This window comes from Zootoca vivipara, chromosome 11, assembly GCF_965207765.1.
Source record: "Zootoca vivipara chromosome 11, rZooViv2.hap1.1, whole genome shotgun sequence".
Lineage (NCBI taxonomy): Eukaryota > Metazoa > Chordata > Lepidosauria > Squamata > Lacertidae > Zootoca > Zootoca vivipara.
This window is the reverse complement of record NC_142594.1, coordinates 50,009,187-50,031,202: the sequence shown is the minus strand read 5'-3', so window position 1 is coordinate 50,031,202 and position 22,016 is coordinate 50,009,187. Positions and strand designations below refer to the sequence as shown.

The window sequence follows — 22,016 nt, the reverse complement described above, 5'->3', positions numbered from 1 at the left end:
GTTGCTAATTAATATGAATTTTAAATTAAAATTGATTTTAATTTTAAATATTAATTTTAAATTAATATTAATTTATATTATATTATATTATATATATATTGTTGCATACACAACAAAGATCCTTCCGGATCTTTGTTGCATATACAATGCTTTGCACAGTAGAGACGCTAATGCTGTAGACAAGCTCCTGGATTTTAAGCCTGCATTGCAGGGGGTTGGACTAGATCAGGGGTCAGCAAACTTTTTCAGCAGGGGGCTGGTCCACTGTCCCTCAGACCTAGTGGGGGGCCGGACTATATTTAGGAAAAAAATATGAACAAATTCCTATGTCCCACAAATAACCCAGAGATGCATTTTAAATAAAAGGACACATTTGACTCATGTAAAAACATGTTGATTTCCGGACCGTCCGTGGGCCGGATTTAGAAGGTGATTGGGCCGCATCTGGCCCCCGGGCCTTAGTTTGGGGACCCCTGGACTAGATGACCCTGAGAGCCCTTTCCAACACATCAATTCCATAATTCTAAGGACATACTCCTCTGCTTCTGCCAGGCCATTGGTTTTATGGAGAGTGAGAAAAAACTTAATGCCCCCTCCCCTTGCTGATGCGATGGCTGCATCAGACTTCATAGGGGGCGTCCCTGTGCCAGCTCTTTAGAGGGCATTTTAGCCCTGGGCAGGTGGCAGTGCCACTTTTGAATGGCAGCTAATTGTACCTGCAGTGGCCATGTAATCGATTGCGATGTTCATTTACCCAGAATGTAAGGCCTCCCCAAGTTATACACCTATAAGCCAGGACATGAATTTGGGGGTAAATGTAAGATGCTAAACAGCTGCTGCAAACTGGAAGCCAGGCTCTGCTTCCATTCAAAACCAGCTGTCTGCCCGCCACTAAAATGCCTTTCATGGGCACAGCGAGGAGTATGTTGAGCAGAGGTACAGTTGGGTCAGGCAGGTTAGGGGACCAGTGTTGCTGCTGTAACCGCTCCCCAAAGTTTGTGTTTTTTAAAACTTATTTCACATTTTGATTTTACAGACTTTTGGGAGAGTTTATTGACATGGGCGGTGTTTCCGTTCTTCGGATGTTCCGGGTGCTGAGAGCTTTAAAAACCGTTTCCATTATCCCAGGTATGGAAAATCTCTGAATTATTTCTAACAGCGATCAGGTTGTATTTGCCCTTGCAAAGTTCAAATCCATGGGTCAATGGCACATCAAATGCATATATTTCAACGTTATTCATTTATCAGAGACAACAGCATTGCCGCTGTTCTTTTGGGGGGCACATATATGAAGGCTTGCTAGCTTTTTGACTGTATGAGTTGCTAGAGTTCTCATTTTCCAAGCTTGAGCCTCACCCCATGCCCATTTCTCTAGAGGTGAATCTCTAGGTGAGGGATGGTGCATCTTGAGTCCCATGCATATGCATCAATGCACCTAGATGCATTTTTCTTATTGTAATGCATTTCAAACTGCTTTTAATGTTCTGTTTTAAATGGTTGTAGCCTGCCCTGCAACCTAAGGGTGAAGGATGACTTTATATTATATTATAATAATATAATAATCTTGTAACGCACCCTGGGACCTGTTGGTGATGGGCAGGTAATAAATGTTGGGCATGCACATTCATTTCACATGCTGTACCTGCCGATGATTTTGAACTGTTCATGAAATATACTCGGAGTCCTGTAGTGACTTCATGCTCTTTATTGCAGCTTGTGAAACAGTGAATGAAATGTCAACCCCCCCCCCCAACCTCAGGCATTTATATACATTATTTACACAATGAGTCCCATCTGATTGGCTGATTCTGCTTCCCTCCTGGAGCCTGATTGGTCTTTTCCTGCAGGCCAATCAGTTGTTGCATTCTAGGATCCTACTTGCCTATTTTTCTAGGATCCAAGCTTAGTGCATAACAGTTCATATCATAAAAGAATAGTGTTTCCCTAGAATATCAATAATGAAAAGAAAAAAAACACTCTCTCTACTTTGAAATTAGTGTAGCAAGAGAGGCAATCTGAATGTTTAATACAGGAACATTGTGTAATAGTGGGGGATAAAACTGGACTTGACATGATTTTTTGTATAATAGACATATAATATGTTCACAAGTGTACCTATTTTTATCTGTGAAATACTAGATACATAAATATACATGTATCCTGTACTGTGTTGCAAGTTGCTCGTAAACTGAGATGCTTCCAAACAGGCTTAATTTGCAAATGGGGTATTGGCAACTGTTTGTTGTTGGGTTGTTGTTTACTTACTTACTGGATTTTTCCTGGAAAGGGAAAATCTGGAATAAATGGGAGAATTATGGGTTAGCCAATGACATTATGCAGACACTGAGGAAAAAACACACACCCCTGCGTGGATGAGGAGCATGCTGGGGACGGGGAGGAACCTGAAACTTCCATGAGGGCAAAACCAAAAAGACCTATCGTATTTTTCTGTTCACTTCAATGTGAGTGGGTGAGTGAGCTGATTTTGAAAACACCCCTAAAATGTTGTTTTGAAAACTTCCAAATACAGATGTCTCGTAGGTTATTTTCCTTAAGCGGATGAAATACCTTCATCATTTGAAAGTTGTTGTTGTTGTTGTTTTAAAAAAGTTTGCTTGCTGTACCACCTGTAGAGCAAATCAATTGCTTCATGTCCTGTTGCAAACAGTTATGGTTAGTGATTGTTCATTTGATATTATTTTTATACAAAGCAAAACATACTGGCTGGCTGCCCATTTATAAATCATACAAACTGTGCTGAAAATTCAAACCCACTGATTACAGATCTGGATGCTGTATAGGTTTGCTACCAACAATGAACAGATTTTCTCTGTTCCATCCATCTGTTGTTTTTATTTATTAAATGGAGCACATAAAACAATTTACTAAGTGCTGTACACAGAATATTTAGAAAGCATGGGTTTATTTGCACGACATTCCACTATATTTCACTTTGAGTTTATCTCAGATAAGTTCTAAAATTAATATCAGAACTGGTGTATGCTTGTATCGTGCATTGGTGTTTGGCACAGTTTTCACTTCACACTGAATGTGCATTGATAATAATAATAATAATAATAATAATAATAATAATAATTTATTATTTATACCCCGCCCATCTGGGTGGGCCTCCCCCGCAACTCTGGGCAGCCTCCAACAAACATCAAAATACATCAAATATCACAGATTTAAAACTTCCCTAAACAGGGCTGCCTTTAGGTATTTTCTAAATGTCAGGTAGTTGTTTATCTCTCTGACCTCTGATGGGAGGGTGTTCCACAGGGCGGATGCCACTACCGAGAAGGCCCTCTGCCTGGTTCCCTGTAGTTTTGCTTCTCGCAGTGAGGGAACTGCCAGAAGGCCCTCGGCGCTGGACCTCAGTGTCCGGGAAGAACAATGGGGGTGGAGACGCTCCTTCAGCAACATATATGCATATTGATTATATCAGCACCATCTGAATCAAATATACTGCTGTAATTTAGGGGGCAATCCAAACCCCATATGTTTACTACAGGGGCAGGGCTTAATGGATGCAAGCTGTAAACCATAGCAAATTGTGTATTTGCAGCAATCTGAACAGTATCCAGAGTTCAGAAATGAAAGGATGACAATTTGTTAATGCACAGTGAGGAATTTTGGTTGGAGAAAATTAAATAATGACAGCTTTAATGTGGCAAATTATAAGCAGTCTAGTCATTCGTCCCATTGGTTGGATAAAACAAAGACATGAATGGACTTTTTGCTATCAATGTCATGGCGCAATCCTGGGCATCTAATTACATTACTTAATAATTTTAGTTATTAAAAACAGCCCGCTAATGCCTATAGATCACTTACTATCCTGCACAGCAATTTCTGCTTTCAGAGTATGACACACCAAAGCTGTGTTTATATACAGTATATATATTTTAAAAAAACTACCAGTTTTGTACTCAGCCATTGCTTAGGAATTCTAAGAAACAAAAAAGTAGTTTTGAAATCAGTGGGTAAAATCAGTGCAATTTTGAAAAGTTCAGCCTGCCATCTTGATTCAAAATGGTCACCAACTATATCCAAACATAGACGAAAATGTGCTTCTTGATCTCAGAAACCATTGTTTCATTATTTTTAGAGGTGCCCAAATGCATAGTGAACAGACAAGCAACTTTCTAAAAGTAAACAGTGAATGAACAACATTGGGTACATGTCAACATATATAGACATATTTCAGACAATAAAGATGGACATGGCAGTGTATTATATTTTACTATTACTAGCAGCTTCTTTTTTTAGTTCTAGGGTTTATAAGGTGTTTTTGAGAAGCATACTTGCTGTTACTTTATTCCCTTAAAAGATACCTCTTTGTCCCCTCAAAACATAGATGTTTTGAAACTGAGCTGCTTGAAATTTGCTCAGACAACCCTGCCTTCCCCCAAGCGGTATCCATAATACATTTTCTTTCTATTTGTTTTTATCGAAGCTACCAAAAACAACAACAATAATAATAAATAATAACTTTTTATTTATACCTGCCCTCCCCTGCCAGGGCCGGGCTCAGGGAGGCTAACACCAAATATAAATTACAATAAAACATAATAGAAAAAACAACAAACAACAACAACAAACAGTTAATTAAAATTCAGCTTAAAATGCAGCCTCATTTTAGTAGTAGCCCATAAATCAAGACCATAAAGGGAGGAAACATCAGATATTTACCTGAGCCAGCTATCCATGCTCGTCCTACATGGGCCAGCAAAAAAGCCAAGGGAAAATTTATATACCAAATCCCATATAAGGGGTCAGAGTGAGTCTAAGCCGAAGGCCAGACAGAACAGCTCCGTCTTGCAGGCCCTGCAGAAAGATGTCAGATCCTGCAGGGCCCTAGTCTCTTGTGACAAAGCGTTCCAGTGCTGAAAAAGCCCTGGCCCTAGTGGAAACCAATCTAACCTCCTGGAGGCTCGGGGCCTCCAAAGTGTTGTTATTTATGGACCTTAAAGTCCTCCATGGGGCATACCAGGAGAGGCGGTCCTGTAGGTACAAGGGTCCTAGGCCACATAGGGCTTTAAAGGTCAAAAAGCGCTTTATATTATCAGATATAAAGCGAGTTGTGGAAGGGCTGGGAAGAAGTCCCTTGAGGTGTTGGGTTGAGGCCTAGGCCTTGTTAGGAGCTGATTAATGGGGGGGGGCATGGTTATTTAGATAGGCATAATTTGATTGGCAGGAGGGCCCCCATTTAACCCAAGTCTCTTTCACTTTTGAGCCACTCTTGCATTGGTGCTTGAATCTCCCTCCCACCCGCTGCTTTCTTTCTTGCAGGTGTTAGCCTGACCTTGGTTTGCCTGTCATGGGGTCGCCTGTATTCAGAGGCCCAGTAGGAATTTTGCCATTTGGCTGATTAGGTTTTAGCCTAAAAAGGTAAAGGTAAAGGGACCCCTGACCATTAGGTCCAGTCGTGACCGACTCTGGGGTTGTGCGCTTATCTCGCATTATTGGCCGAGGGAGCCAGCGTATAGCTTCCAGGTCATGTGGCCAGCATGACAAAGCTGCTTCTGGCAAACCAGAGCAGCACATGGAAACGCCGTTTACCTTCCCGCTGTAGCGGTTCCTATTTATCTACTTGCATTTTGACGTGCTTTCGAACTGCTTAGCAAATCGTCACAACTTGTTAGGTTGGCGGTTAGGCTTTTGGTTATTGAATTTGGTGGAAGGAGGGGTGTGGCACTCGGATGCCTACCCCCCTTCTTAATGTTGCTCCACAAAGAAGTATTCCATTAAAGGAATCCTGGGGCTTTCGCTCTAGTCCTTACATCCCCACCATAGCCGGGGATGGTGGGCCAATTACAGAGTACGAGCCTTGGGGAACATTCTTGGTCGAGAGGGGTGAATGTTTGGACAAAGCTACCTCCTTTCCCCATGGGTGTTTACTTGACTTCCCTATAACCTTGGGGAAGTCGGAGCTGGTGCTGTCCCAAGTGGACAGATGGTGAGTCCTATCCCAAATGGACAGGTGATCTGAGTCCTGTCCCAAGTGGACAGATGATGTGAGTCCTGTCCCAAGGGGGCAGATGAATATGGTCCTTCCCAGAGAAGGACAAATGGTTAACCAAAAGCCTAAGGCAACACTCTAATTAAAATTGTATTCAAATAAAGTTGTGGCCAAAATAATGCCAAAAACCCAAACCTAAAATATTGTGTGTGTTGTGAGTTATTGGGGGATTTCTGTCAGCCTCGTCACACAATCAGCACCTTAAACCTGACCCTGTACTCCATCGGGAGCCAGTGCAGATGGTAAAGCACTGGATGAATGTGATCCTGCGGCAAAGACCCCATAAGGAGCCTTGCCGCAGCATTCTGAACCCGCTGGAGTTTCTGGGTCAGCTTCAAGGGCAGCCCCGCGTAGAGCGAGTTACAATAATCAAGCCTGGTGGTGACCATCGCATGGATCAAATCTATCACATAGATGAATGAGGGGCAAAACTAACTCTAGGTCCATTTGGACACTCCAAATTGTTTTGATTTTGGAATTCATATGTCATTCATTTCCCCCCTCTGCAGGTCTGAAAGTCATTGTAGGTGCCCTTATCCAGTCTGTTAAGAAACTTGCGGATGTTATGATCCTGACTGTTTTCTGCCTGAGTGTGTTTGCCCTCATTGGTCTTCAACTCTTTAAAGGACATTTGAGACACAAATGTGTCAAGAACTACACAGAATATATCAGTCAGAGCATATCCAATGAAACATCCTTTTCATCTAAACAGAACTTGACTCCGTATGAGAAGTTTACCAATAGCCCAGGTAAATGCTGTCCTCGGGTATTTGCAAGATAATGGATTTATTCCATCTTCTGTCTCCAGTAAACAAAACACATGAGTCTGCCACTTCAGATGGTTACTCCTAAGAACAGTAAGATTTATAATTATCAGATAAGTGCTTTGGTAGGTTTGCCATGTGGGTGGCATTGGGATAAATCCTTTTTGGATTATTGCAATCTTACTTTCAAACTCCCAAGTGTGCTTACATGAGTGTTGCGATTGTAGCTGAACCCCATGCCTGAACTTGCACAGGATGGGAGTCCAAGGAATTGAGGTGGTAACTGATCAAGTACTAAGTCATACTGACAAATTAAAAATGAACAAATCACCAAGTCCTGGTTGCATCCACCGAAGAGTTCTTTAACAATTCCTACGTAAAAAGGCTATTGTCTAACAAAAATAAGAACATAAGAAGGAGGCCCCTGCTCAATTGGGCTTTCAAATTTCAGTGGCGCCCTGTGCAATGCCGAAATTCAGCATTCCCTGCCTCTTGCCTTCTGTTCTAAGTCATTATTGCAGCACCCTCTTGGCTCAGTAGCCAGTGTGGGTGAACCTGTCTTGCTCCCCTAAATTTGCCTCTGCCATGCTGGATCAGGCAAAAGGCCCATCAAGTCCAACACTCCGTTCTCACAGTGGCTCACTGTGTAACTCTTAAGTGCCTCACTAAGTGTAACTCTGATACCCAGCAACTAGTATTTACAGGCACAGTGTGCCTCCAACAGTGGAGGCAGAACATAACCTCATGGCTAGTAGCCATCAAAAGCCTTAACCTCCTGAATTGATCTAATTCTCTGTTAAAGTCATCCAAGTTGGTGGTCATCACTACATCTAGAGTGCGGGAATACCATAAGTTAACTATGTGTGAAGAAGTATTTGTTTTGCCCTGCCTAGAATCTCCCAATGTTCAGGATGCTAGTCATCCAAATGTGCAGCAGTTGTGTCAAAGGCAAAGGTAAAATCCAGTATCATAATGCCATTATTCAAATCTGTGGCGTGACCACACTGGTAACCATATTGTGCACAAATGATGCCCCCTTGCTTGCCCCCACTGAAGCCTCGCTTACTGGGGTTGCATGGCTGCAGCTTCCAAGTTCTGACAATATTGCATGGAGGCAGTGTTGTTGTTGTTGTTGCCAATTTTCCTTAAAATTAGCTCCAAAACGTCCTTGTGATTTTGCCAAAGCTCAACAACTTAACAACTTTGGCCAAAAAAGCTCAACAACTTTTGTGTTCAGATTTTCACTTTTTGAAATATGGCAACCCTAGTTTAGTTTAGTGCACGAGCAACAGGAAAGCTTGGGCTCCTGCACTCTTCCTTTCCCTCCCCTCCTTTAGCACAGATGTGATTAGAAGCACCTACTTCTGGTTTTAAACTAAACCGTTTCACATTATATCAGAAATGGAGGAATCGTGATTAGTTTAAACTGTGGTATGTTGATGAGCCAGGACGATAACCATGGGTTTTGATAAAACGACTGGCTGTTTTAGAACCTCTACTTATCTGGAACCATATTTATCCTTGACTCTTTTGTTGCAGTGAATTACATATATAAGAATGGCACTGAAGAGTATTTATTGTGCAGCAATGCTTCAGATGGTGGGTAAGTTTACATAATACCTGTTATGAGTGTACTTAATATCTGTTATTCACTCTGTATATTTATTTACTTTCTGCTTACTTACCACCCTTCCTCCCAGAACTGTGGCCCACATTCTCAATTCAATTTTTGTGTGTTCAAAGTCAAATGTGACCTTCTCATCATTTTTGCATGTGGAACTTTGTGAATGTGCTCCTGTGTGGTGAGATCTGAGATTTACCATTTTCAGTTCAAAGCTGCAGTTCTGTTGCAAGGGTGGGGAATGATTTCCAGCCCGAGGGCCACAAATTCCACTCTGGCCAACCTACTGGGAGCCACAGCTCTGTTGAATATAGGAGCCATGTTTTTGAAAGAAAAAAATATACACATATTTTCAAGTTTCTCCATATATTGGCGGAACTTTCTCTTTCTCCATTAATGCTGGAGAATTTTATCACTGAAACAAAGTTGTTATCTGCAGCTCCTGCCCGCCAAAATACGTATGTCTGAAGGTTGGAGAAAATCCTGACTTTGGGTACACAAGCTTTGATACGTTTGGCTGGGCCTTTCTTTCCCTGTTCCGCCTCATGACGCAGGATTACTGGGAACGCCTCTATCAACAGGTATATGCTTCAATTCTTTTGAAACAAATTGCATGGGGAAAACTGCCATAGTCGTTTGAAGCGGCTTGCTCTGCCTACCTTTTACAGCTCCCTTCTTAGCTATATAAGTAGCAGAATGATATGCTAGAGTCTACCAAGTGGAATTCTGGGACGATAATATGAGATGGCAATGTTGTCACAAAGTCCTGAGCTGGTAGAATAAACTGTGCCACCTTAGAGCGCAGAAGGGGGGGTCACAGTTATGAATGTTCCTTCACATAAAAACATGTAAATATTTTTAGCCATCTGTCAAGGTTGTTGTGACTACTCCTGAGTAACGACCTTCCACATGCTTGTCTTTCAGAAGGTTTTATTAGTGCACATTATTTACAGTGTAGCGAGCTGCTGGTTTCATGTCTCCTCATTCCGAATCAGAATCCGGCACTGCCCCGTTCCGCGATTTGGACCAACATAAAAGCCTCGGGACAGTGAATCTCCTCCCTTTTCTCCTCCTCCTCAATTCAGGTGTCGGGGGGGGGGGAAGAGTCTGCGTCCTGCCTGATTCCTCTCCTCTCTTTCCCTCTCCCTTTCTTCCTGCCTGTGGAGCAGGGGCTCTTGGATGTTGCCAGAGGTCTGGCACTCCCTTTCCGTCTCCTGACTTTCCTCATCCGCCCCTTCGCTTTCATGACTGCTTGGAGATGGGCTGCTTCTGATGAGGGGGGGGGCTGTTCCCTATAAGCCCTCCCCCTTACACCATCTAAGGGTTCTCTTGGGTCCAAAAGGCAGGAGACTGAGAGGAGATATGATAGCCACCTTCAAATATCTCAAGGGCTGCCACATGGAAGATGGAGCAAGCTTGTTTTGTCTTGCTCTGGAGGGTAGGAGCCGAACCAGGGTATTCAGTTTACAAGAAAGGAGATTCTGACTGAACATCAGGAAGAACTTTCCGACAGTAAGAGCTGTTCAACAGTGGAACAGACCACCTTGGGCGGTTGTGGACTCTCCTTCCTTGGAGGTTTTTAAGCAGAGCTTGGATCATGTATAGCATAGAATTTCATGTGTCATTTTTAGATTTAATGTTGTTTCTTTTGTCATCTTTATTTTGGTTAACAAATTACTGTAATTTTCTTTATAGTGTGGTTCATGTTTTCTATATGGTTTCAAAGGCCTTTTCCCCTTTAACATATGGAAAACTGGTGATGAAAACCTTAACATTTTGTGTTAACATCACAACCAAAAGAATGATTAATATATTATTTCTGACTACAGACTCTCAGAGCTACTGGGAAGATCTATATGCTGTTTTTCATATTGGTCATATTTCTGGGATCATTCTACCTGGTCAACTTGATCTTGGCCGTGGTCACGATGGCCTACGAAGAACAGAGCACAGCCACTATTGCTGAAACAGAAGCAAAAGAAAGGAAATTTCGTGAAGCCATGGAGATGCTGAAGAAAGAGCAGGAGGTTCATATATTGCCCCATTGCTAATCTACAACTACCTCCATTTCCCCAGAAACATAGTTTATAGCAGTAGTTATAGATAGTATGTATACAATAAAACATAAAACAATACAAAATGATAATTAAAACTACCAACTAATCAATTGTTTTTTTAACAGCTGCATAGGTCTGCTGGCATAAAAAAAAGTCTTTAGAATGGGGAAAGCATAAGTTGAACATGGGATGGGATCTAACATGGTCAAAGCAAGAACTTGCCACTTAATTATGATGCTTCCATAGGAGGTTAAGCACCAGCTTCCATGTTTCATGTGTCCAAAAACTAGGAACTTAGACTTAGACTTGAAACATAGCTAACACCTACTGGGCAAGAAAAATTATTTAAGAGAAAAATCCTTTTAGAAAAACACTGTGATTAACTTTAAAATCATGAAGCTTGTGAGTAATTTGGATATCCATTGCAAACTGTTATCTGTGAATGGGAAGTTGTCATACCAAAAAGTATTTTTATTTTATTTTATTATTATCTCATATGAAGACATAATGGTACAATGCCCACTTCTCTTTTTCTTCATTCTAGGAATTAGCTGCGATAGAAAACGACAGCATGTCTCATAGCTCATTTGAAGTGTCACCTATAGGTTCTAAAGAGGTCAAAGAACGAAGCAACAGAATGAAAAAGTTGTCTTTGGGGATGGAAGATTATGGGGAAGATCCCAAAACCCCAAAGTCACAGTCTAGTGACAGCTATTGGAAACCGGTAATTATTTCATAAGGCTTACACCAACCATTATTTCTTTTCACTTTTTAATTGCATTCTAACTTGTCCTCATAGTTGGAGGAGTTTAAATGAAGGAAGAAAAAAGGTTTTAACTAAGACACTTAATTATAAATCAGCATTTCCCAACCCAAAATCTACATGACTGTTTTTAGAAAAATTACATTTTAGAAAGTATATATATTCTACAACAGTAGGAAACTAATCTATGCGTAAAGCTTTATATGTGATGTATTTGTTTTCTTCTACTCTTAGCAGTTCTCAGTAATAGGTCACTAGTAGGTCGCAACAATAAAAAATAGCAAATCCAGCTGTGACAAATTGAAGCACTTTTAAAATGTTTATTTCTGCCCAGCTGGCAAAGAGTTAACCCACCTCCAGCCTGACTGGCATAGAACTCTGATGGGGGCGGGACTGTGCCCGGTTTGAAAGGAGGGAGTGTCGGTTTGGTCAGTTAGGAGGGAGAGGGAGGAAGGTGTGGTGTGGTGTTATGTGGTGGCTTGTATGAAGACAGTTAAGAGGCTAGGAAAACTTAAAGTTAAATGTTTGACTGAGTTTATTTTGTACAACTGGAACAAAGCTAATTAATAAATGACACGTTAAAGAATCACTTATGTTGTTAACACAATAAAACTTCATCTCTGTTTTTGCCAACAAGAGGTCCGTCTGTATTTTTCCAGCGAGGTACCAGGACTCACAGCCGTGGTGACTCAAGAGAGGGCAAAACTCACCTCAGGCAGGGAGGTGGCAGTTTGTGTCCTGAAGTTACACGGAGGAGGCTTAGACGGGTAACCTGAGGTGCCAAGGAGTTGCCAGAGTGCATAGGGCAAACTTCTACAGTGGGGAATCCAACTGAGGGAGACCCTGTACTGGAGGCAAGAGGTTATTCCTGGGGGACAGCCTAGAGTTTCTTAAGGTACCAGGTCACGCAGGCTGGAAGGCTCTCCTTACTTAGAAACCCATTAGTAAAAGGGGTTTATTTTTGAGGCGGCAGGACCAGAGGGTGGGTGTTTTCCCCTCTGGATTCCTGTGTCGCAGTGATAGTAAGGCAGAGTGGGACCAGGGTCGTCACATTTTTGGTGGCAGCGTCGTGATCGAAATTCAAAGCTCACGCGCCTAGTTTGGTTTGAGTCTGTCAGGATTTTCCTGTGAGGAAAATGACTCACGTAAGAAAACCCAGAGAGGCAAAAGGAGATGAAAGAACGGAAGGGGCTGAGGGAAGCCCAGGTTCTGAGGTAGAACTGATGAAACTACGAATTGAGATGGCCCGAATTGAAGCTGAGAGGGAAAAGATGGCATCTGAGGAGAGAATGCAGTCAGAGAGGATAAAGGCACAATTAGAACAGGACAGAATGAGGCTTGAAGAGATACGTTTGCGATCAGAATTAACTCAGAGTCCAGTTAATAATGATAGTATCGCAATTAATTTAAAAAGGTTCCCCAAATTTGGAAAAGACGATAATGTTGAATCGTTTCTATTTACCTTCGAACGCGTTTGTGTGGAATTTCAAATACCTGAGGAGAACTGGATGCTTTATTTAAGACCTCAAATTTGTGGAATACTAAGTGAAATTTATGCTGACCTGAGGGAAGAAGAGCTGTCAAGTTACCAAGTATTTAAGCAAAGGGTCAAGGTTCGATGTGGGCTCACGGCTGAACAAAGCAGAAAGGCTTTTCGTGAGGCAAAAAAGGAACATAAAGAGACTTATGCCCAACTAGCTAGCCGCTTAGATAAATTACTTGACAGATGGATTCAAGGGAGTGGAGTGAAGGACTTTGATGAGTTAAAACAATTAATTTGTTTAGAACAATTTTTTAAGCAAATCCCTAGCAATTTACGTTGGTTCTTGAGGGATAAAAAACTGAAAACTGTGGCACGGGTTGCAGAGGTCTTAGATGAACTACAAGGAGATTTCAATGAAATAGCATTCCCAAAACACTCACAGAAGGGTAATCCATGGAGAAACAGAGAAAATAAAGACAGGCAAGAAAATTTTCCTGTCAGGGAATCAGTTTCTGATAAGACAGGGTCAAAGAAAATCACTTGTTTTTTCTGTAATCGTGAGGGCCATGTACGTGCCAGGTGCCCCCTGCTGGTTAAGACGCAAACTACACCTTCTGCAGCTAAACAAGTAAAACTGGTAATGCAGTCTCAGGAAAATAGCTCGCCTCAGACAGAAGACTCAGAGAAATCAGACAGTCCAGCTGAGACTACTTCTAAGGTCTTACAGGTCTGGAGGGCTGAGCAGGAGTGCAACCAAGATTACATGGAGCCAATTGAATTAAATGGTCAGTTTTTTTTAGGTTTGAGGGACACAGGAGCAGAGGTCTCACTGGTCAAATCACAATTTGTTCCAAAGGAGCAGTACCTCAAGGGTCAGTCCTATAGTTTAAAAGGCATATGGGGCCCACATTTTGAAGTACCATTAGCTGAAGTTGATATTACCTACAAAGGATTTTGTGGCAAATGGAGAGTAGGAATCCTAAATGAATTGGAGGTACCCTTTTTAATAGGGAATGACCTAGCTAGTCAGAAGCACCGTATTCAAGTGATAACTAGGTCACAGTCTCAAGTCACTGAGAGTAATCCTCCTGCAGTTATAGAGTCACCCATAGAGCCTGGTGAGGGTGAAGGGCTGATTAGCGTGCCAGTGGTCCAGGAGCACGGTGCCCAATTCTTGAGTGATCAAAAAGAGGATGAAACTATAAAAGAGCTGTGGGGTAAAGCACAAAGTCCTACTGCAGAAGTAACTGTGGAGAACCCCTGCGTATTTACCACCATTGAGGGAAGACTGTATAGAATTTCTAGGAGGAGGAAAACTGCTGCTGTTTGGGAAAGGAAGAAACAGTTAGTGTTGCCAAGAGCTTACCGGTTGCAAGTGCTACAAATGGCACACGACGCACCCTCAGCAGCGCATCTAGGCATTAGGAAGACTAGTGATAGAATCCAAGCAAGATTTTACTGGCCTGGGATGGGCAAAGACATCAAAGAGTATTGCAAGTCCTGTGTGATCTGCCAAAAAGCAGGCAAAAGAGCGGACAAAACGCGAGGCTTGTTACAGTCTATTCCCGTAATTACTGAGCCCTTTTCCAGAGTAGGAGTGGACATCCTCGGGCCTATCTCCAGAGTTACAAAAAGGGGGAATAAATTTATTTTATGCCTCGTGGATTATGCTACGCGCTATCCAGAAGCAATACCTCTAAAGGACATTGACTCAAAGACTGTAGCAAAAGCCCTCATGTCGGTGTTCTTAAGGCTGGGATTCCCCAAAGAAATTATAACAGATTTAGGGACATCCTTCACGTCCAAGACCATGGAAGAGCTTTTAACTCTTTGTGGAATTAAGCATGTTAAAACTACGGCTTATCATCCACAGTCGAATAGCTTGACGGAGAAATTTAACTCAACCCTGAGCCGGATGCTGAAAACCTATTCCATCAATCATCCTAACGACTGGGATGAGAGGCTGCAACACTTCCTATTCGGTTATCGCGAAGTGCCGCAGGAGAGCACAGGGTTCAGTCCTTTTGAACTCCTATTTGGACGACAGCCACGAGGACCCCTAGACTTGATGAAAGCAGCGTGGTCAGGGGAGGAGCAGATCGACAGCCCTGATGTTGTGACGTATCTACAGGAGCTGCAGAGCGACCTTCAAGAGCTACGGGAGCAAGCTGCTCACAACTTGCAGCAGGCACAGCGTCGACAGAAGCAGTGGTATGATGCACACGCAAGAGACAGAACTTTCCAGCCTGGTGACAGTGTGCTCGTGTTAAGAACAAGACGTCGAAAGAAGTTGGAGATGTCGTGGGACGGTCCCTTCAAAGTGGTCGAGAGGATATCAGCGGTGAACTATTTGGTAGAGTTAGATGGGGAAGGGAACCGATGTAAAAACTTTCATGTAAATTTACTTAAGCCTTATTTTGACAGAAATAAGTTGGTGTTGCAAGTAAAGGGGAAGGTGACACAAGGAATTCATCTAACTGGGTGGGGAGAGCTGAGTAAGGGCACAACTCTAGCAGAGGTGTCATTCGATGAAAGTTTGACCCCAGAGCAAAAGGAGCAGTTAAAATTAGTCCTTGCTCAGTTTGCTCAGATCTTCTCAAACATCCCAGGGAGGACCAGCCTAGCAACTCATGTAATAGACACAGGGTAAGCACATAAGTGGGAAGGAAAACATCATAGCGGACGCTTTATCCAGGTATTTTTGTGAGGTATAGAATGGTGCAAATTATTATATGAAATGGTGGGAACCCTAGCAAGACATTTGTGCCAAGGTGTTATAATCTAACACATGCCAAACATGGTTTATCTGTGTACAAGTTTATGAGATGTTAATTTAGTTGACTTTGTAATATGAATGTTAAAGAATGCATTGATGTATTTTTAACCCCAAGCCCATTGCTTTGGCATTGCTCTAGTTAATTAAGAGCAAGCCGACGCAATGTCTTTGTGGTGGGGGGAGATATGTGACAAATTGAAGCACTTTTAAAATGTTTATTTCTGCCCAGCTGGCAAAGAGTTAACCCACCTCCAGCCTGACTGGCATAGAACTCTGATGGGGGCGGGACTGTGCCCGGTTTGAAAGGAGGGAGTGTCGGTTTGGTCAGTTAGGAGGGAGAGGGAGGAAGGTGTGGTGTGGTGTTATGTGGTGGCTTGTATGAAGACAGTTAAGAGGCTAGGAAAACTTAAAGTTAAATGTTTGACTGAGTTTATTTTGTACAACTGGAACAAAGCTAATTAATAAATGACACGTTAAAGAATCACTTATGTTGTTAACACAATAAAACTTCATCTCTGTTTTTGCCAACAAGAGGTCCGTCTGTATTTTTCCAGCGAGGTACCAGGACTCACAGCCGTGGTGACTCAAGAGAGGGCAAAACTCACCTCAGGCAGGGAGGTGGCAGTTTGTGTCCTGAAGTTACACGGAGGAGGCTTAGACGGGTAACCTGAGGTGCCAAGGAGTTGCCAGAGTGCATAGGGCAAACTTCTACAGTGGGGAATCCAACTGAGGGAGACCCTGTACTGGAGGCAAGAGGTTATTCCTGGGGGACAGCCTAGAGTTTCTTAAGGTACCAGGTCACGCAGGCTGGAAGGCTCTCCTTACTTAGAAACCCATTAGTAAAAGGGGTTTATTTTTGAGGCGGCAGGACCAGAGGGTGGGTGTTTTCCCCTCTGGATTCCTGTGTCGCAGTGATAGTAAGGCAGAGTGGGACCAGGGTCGTCACACCAGCCCATAAACCAACTAGCAGCCATAGAATAAATCAGCTGCATTGTCATCTGTCTGAATAAAGGTGTTACAAAATGGTAATCCTACCTGGTGGTCCTGGTAGGTTCACATGGTGGTAAGTATGAGAATTAACAGAGGCTTATAAATAGCAAGTTCTTTGGTTCCTGTGACTGGTAAGGAAGCCATAAGTGATTAACGGACTTATGTACTAGTGGAAAATTTTGTGAAGTAGTTAACTGGGAGACGGGAGTGTATGTGCAAGACTGAGATAATGAGAAGCAGACTATCACTCCTAACAAGCTGCCACTTCTGAACGCAGAGTGCTCTTTATTAACAGGAAGTCACAAAGCCAATCATAAGGTTTTCTGCTGCACTTGGTAGGATTTCTGTAAGTGACTCTTACACCCAACATTAAATGCATTTAGTACAGAGCATGTCAAAGTCTGCATCACTCTTGCTATTTTTTCCTTCTTTTGATCCCTGCAGTCTCTCATTAGCCACAATTACGGTCCTAGTTCAAACCCAACCAAACGCCGACCAAGCCATGGAAGTGTATTCAATTTCCTTGTATCTGGCCGAGATGCTGGTTCAAGGGCTGAGTTGGGGGAGGATGAATCTAGCAGCACTGGGGAGACGGAGGTCCAGCACAGCGCACTGCTGGCTGCACGAATGGGAAGGCGTCCAAGCATCCAAAGTCAAACCAGCTACAGTCCTCGCCTGCCAGCTCCAAACTACATGCAGCCCGGCAGATGGGCCACTGGAGACGATTGCAATGGGATGGTTTCATTGATGGGGGGCAGTGGAACAAGGCCATTTAACATGGATCCCATTTCCAGTGAAGGGTCATTACTTCCTCCGGTTATGGAAAATCCTGGCAAAGGGGATCCGGTGAGTTGAGAATGTAATCAGACAGGTGCAATTTTCTGATTGGTGGCTTCCCCCCAGTTGTCTAGGCTGCAGTAATCAATTTTTGCTATACAGTATATGTTTTCTGTACCTAGAGGAGAAATGATTCCACCCCTAAAAATTATCCTCAAATTACTTCCCTACAGATGATGGTGATTTAAATTTCTTCCCCAGCCTTCATCATTAGTCCCAGGGCAATTTGCAATGCACACGCACACACACACACTATTAAAAAAAGCCCCAAACAACAACTAAGATGATTATCCTCTAACCACTTCTCTGGGAGTAAACCTCATTGAACTCAATGGGATTTACTTCCAAGTAGGCATTCATAGAATCTCACTGTAAATGTATTTGTGAATAGTGGGCATGGAGGGTGGGGAGCATTACCAAAAGGTTTGGGGGCAGGGGAAGACCTAAAGAAGAAAGAGTAGTAAGAGCTAAGAGGTGTGAGCCCTGTGGTATGAATAACAGCAAGTATTTTCTTTCTGCACCATGGTGCATGCATTCTCTTTTAGCTAAGGACTGCTGTGCTGCTCTAAAGCTAAGATTCCAAAGGGACATTGGCACACACATATTGAAGACCAACAAATGAATGATGACAGAAGCTTTCATGGACTACTGTACAATCTGCTTCATCGAATGCATGAAGTGTTGTCCTGAGTTGCATGTAAAATGGTTGAGGAAGGAACTAATACGGTAAATAGTGAAGTGAGAGGAAAATGAAACATAGAACTGAACAATAATACTCATTGTCACTCGACATTTCCCCCAGATGTATTAACGCTGTGTGGTCCACTGAATTTTGCAATAAGCATATTCACGTTCATATCTGTTTCTCTTCCTGCCTGAGATCAAAGCACCTAAAGGTTCCATAACTAGACATGTTGTTTACATCTTTAAACAGACTGCTTCTTGTGATGAAGCCAACAAGAGGTTCCAGGCTCAGCGTCTCTCAGTAGATTATTATAATCACCCACTTCAAAGACAAAGGGCAGCAAGTGCAGTCAGCATCATTACCAGTGCGCTGGAAGGTATGTTGTTGCATATTCATGGGTGCCAATATAGTGGTTGGTTACCAAGGTTAAGGACATGCTTTAAATGCCACAAATGGGTGGATTTAGCACTTGTACCTGGGTCTATGTATTGTTTCTGTGTTGCATATCACCTTTAAATAGGAATTCAGGGCTGGCCCACCCTTGAGGCAAGATGAGACAACTGCTTCAGGTGGCAGGAATCACGGGGGTAGCCGATCCCAATGCCGACCTTTATTGCCCCTTTGTTCCTGATGTGGGAGTTGGGGCTATGGGTTTGTTTTGTTCTGGTTCTGGTTTTTTATATGAATTTTGTGTTTTTACTTTGTATGTTTATGCTGTAAACCGCCCTGAGATTTTCAGATAACGGGCAGTATACAAATTTTAAAAATAAAAACCAATAAAATAAAGTTAGATCTTCTCTCACGCTTTCCCCCCCGGTAGGGCGGGAGGTGCCATTTAGGGATTTTCAAGGTAACTAGCTAGCACTTTGGGACCAGAAACAGATAGGAAGCTAGTGAAATTGGAATAGCAATACAGCCACATGAGCTGTAGCTCAGTGCATGGCCTCTATGTGGAGAGCCCCAGGTTCGTCCCAGGTGTCTTCATGAAGAGCTAGGCAAGACTCCTGAAAGCCACTGAGCCTGCTGGACAAAGCTTCTGACATTATAAAATAGTTTCCTATGGTCTTACAAAGAGCTGGCCCATGAGATCAATTACAATAGTCCTTGATCATACATTTTAAAAAAGAATTCTGCTGGAGCATCAAAAGATTCAATAGGAGTTGTTATCACAAGTGCTTATTGATCCCATTTCCTATCATAGGCGTGTGTTTTTAAATCTTTTTTTATGGGGGGGGTACCTTACTTTATTGTGTTTAATGTTTAGAACTTGAAGAATCCCATCAGAAATGCCCCCGCTTCTTGAAGAAATTTGCTGCAAAGTATCTTGTGTGGAACTTTTGCCCATTGTGGTTGAAGATAAAGAAGAATGTGGGCGTTTTTGTTATGGATCCATTTACGGACCTCACAATTACAGTTTGCATTGTGATGAATACTCTATTTATGGCGCTAGAACACTATAAAATGTCCCCTGATTTCGAGGCCATGCTTGGGATAGGTAACAAGGTAAGCGAATTCTGCCAAGCAGGATGTTCTGTATCAGCATGTAATAAGCTTTTATGCATTTGTTATTATTATCATATTGATTTTTTAGAGCATTCACCCTTCCTTAAAGGGTATAAGGTTCAATGACTCTCACCTATCACTATCTGAAGAACATTCTTTTATTAATTTATTTCTGTTAACTATGACAAACTGGTTATATCTCTTGGTATTAGCATACCTGGATATTTAATAGATTCGGAACAAATCCGGAATTTATATTCCTTGGATGAATGTGTAATCAGGTATTGACTTATTGGCATCAATTCTGATTTGGACCAATTAATAGAGTAACCAGATACTTTACCAAAAGCATTATTGTTTGCATCAAGATGGGAATACTAGCCTGAATAGTAAGGAATAAACAAAAGAATATCGTCTGCAAATAAAACTAATTTATATTCAATATTATGAATCTCACAATGTCGTCTACGGTAATAGCGCAAGCCAAAGGAAAGGTGGCAGACATACTGCCATTCACTTTGACTCTAGGAGTGGCTGCCAGGACAAGCCACATGCTCTTCTTATATGCCCAGGGAGCGGACTGAGCCCACGTCCCAGGAGTGGCCTGCCCCCTTGCCCACTCACAATTGGCTGATTGAGTGAGCTGGCAGGATCTGTTGCCTGGGCAGCAAGCTCAGCCCAGGGACCTCCTTTGCTGCCCAGGAGGCAGCCCAAGGGGCCTCCCTCATCTGATTGTGAAGGGTGGTGGAGGGAGTGCCAGACCACAATAGCGCCCACCGGGAAGGGTTTGCGGACTTCTCAACGTGCCTGTTTGTCATGTGAACTGTCCCTAACCCAGCATGAGGAGAGAGGATTCTGGAACATACCGATTTGACTTCTCCACTTCTATTTTGCAGATTTTCACCGGAATTTTCACTGCAGAAGTGATCCTGAAAATCATTGCGCTGGATCCCTATTATTATTTTCAGCAGCGCTCAAATATCTTTGACAGTGTGATTGTCTTCATAAGCATCATTGAACTGAGCAGTGAACCCAAAGAGAATAAGGCATCAGGGAAAAAAGGCAGCAGGAAAGGAAACTTTACAGTTTTACGGACCTTGAGGCTGGTAATTCCTCGCTCTCTCTTTTTCTCTCCCTTCCTATCTTTTTCCATGGACATATAGGACAGGATTTCCCGCGAGCTACATCTCTTGCAGAAGATCACTATTGATTATACATCTGTGGAGCACTGTGAGAGAATTAACTTGCTAATCTCCAGATGTGCCCTGTGTGAGGGATGTTATTTTCAGATAGATGAAATGGAGGGCAAGAAGCAGCAACTTCCCCAAGGCAATCCGGTGCATTCAGGACCAGGGAGGGAGTTGAAAATACTTGCCTAAGGCCTAGTCCTGTGCTGTGCTGCTTGGGAGAGACATGAAGGAGACAAGCTATCAGTGGCCACTAGCCACGATGGCCAAATATTACTTCCAGCATCGCAGACAGCATGCCTCTAAATACCAGTTGCTAGGGGGAAATGAGTGGGAGTGTGTTACTGCATTCATGTTCTGCTTTGGGGCTTCCCATAGGCATAGCCTGTTTGGCTGCTGTGGGAACAGGATGCTGCACTAAAAAGACTTTTGCTTTGATCCACCAGGACTCTTCCTATGTTCATTTATTCCTGGAACATTTATGCAGCATGGCTGCTGCTTCAGAACATAAGGAGAACCCTATTGGATCAGACTAAAAGTTCATCTAATCCAACATCCTTCTCTCTTCAACGGCCAACCAGAAGGCGATAATCCTCTTCCTCTCCCACCCCAATACCTCACATTGAGTGGCACAAATTGCCACTTTTTCTTCTTCACTAGGCACCCAACTTGGAATAAAAAGGTGAGAGGAGGCCTCAGGAGTTGAGATGGAATCAGCCATCACTGATTACCAGAATTTTTAAGAGCAAGATCTTGGTTTTGTAAAAAAATAAAAGCTGTCATGCAACAAGCTCCAAAGTCTGATTGTTGTTGGGGTGTTTTAATTAGCTGGAGAAAACCTAAATTCCAGATAATCTTCTGTACCTCCTGGCCCCATCGCCATGGCTGCAACCCAGCAGTCTTATTAGGTTAGGATGCCCATACCTTTGCACTCAAACTCACCCTTTGCAACTAAAAGTCTTGGGCTCAAATCTGCAGTTAACAGTGAACAACCGCTGTGATAGAAACTTCAGAGAGTCACTGTCAACCAGAATAGACAGTACTTTGCTAAAATGTCTAATCCAGTATAAGGCAGCTTCATATGTTGATGCAATTTATAAACAAAGTTTTAGGTAAGAACTACAACTCAGTGGTAGAGTTCATGCTTTGTGCATGGAAAGTCTTGTGTTCAGTCACTGAAAGAGTTGGGTATTAGGGTTAGGGAAACTCTCTGCTGGGATTCTGAAGAGCCAGAACACACTGAAATTGTGCCCCAAGAAATGCAGATTTAATTTTTTTTTTGCATTCAGAAGGTCCAGATTCAATCCTTAGCATCTCTAGTTTTT

At 42.6% G+C, this 22,016-nt stretch overlaps 1 protein-coding gene across 2 annotated transcripts in view; it reads left to right on the top strand.

The window, feature by feature from the left end:
- Nucleotides 1-22,016, top strand: part of LOC118092095 (sodium channel protein type 5 subunit alpha-like) — a 47,517-nt gene that overhangs the window by 3,087 nt on the left and 22,414 nt on the right. For both annotated transcript variants that reach the window (XM_088653464.1, XM_088653465.1), the window contains exons 3-12: nucleotides 1,037-1,128; nucleotides 6,535-6,774; nucleotides 8,329-8,392; nucleotides 8,850-8,991; nucleotides 10,240-10,437; nucleotides 11,012-11,191; nucleotides 16,924-17,325; nucleotides 18,251-18,377; nucleotides 19,266-19,504; nucleotides 20,401-20,610. In XM_088653464.1, the coding sequence (XP_088509590.1) occupies nucleotides 1,037-1,128; nucleotides 6,535-6,774; nucleotides 8,329-8,392; nucleotides 8,850-8,991; nucleotides 10,240-10,437; nucleotides 11,012-11,191; nucleotides 16,924-17,325; nucleotides 18,251-18,377; nucleotides 19,266-19,504; nucleotides 20,401-20,610 (1,894 nt within the window). The remainder of the gene's footprint in view (nucleotides 1-1,036; nucleotides 1,129-6,534; nucleotides 6,775-8,328; nucleotides 8,393-8,849; nucleotides 8,992-10,239; nucleotides 10,438-11,011; nucleotides 11,192-16,923; nucleotides 17,326-18,250; nucleotides 18,378-19,265; nucleotides 19,505-20,400; nucleotides 20,611-22,016) is intronic.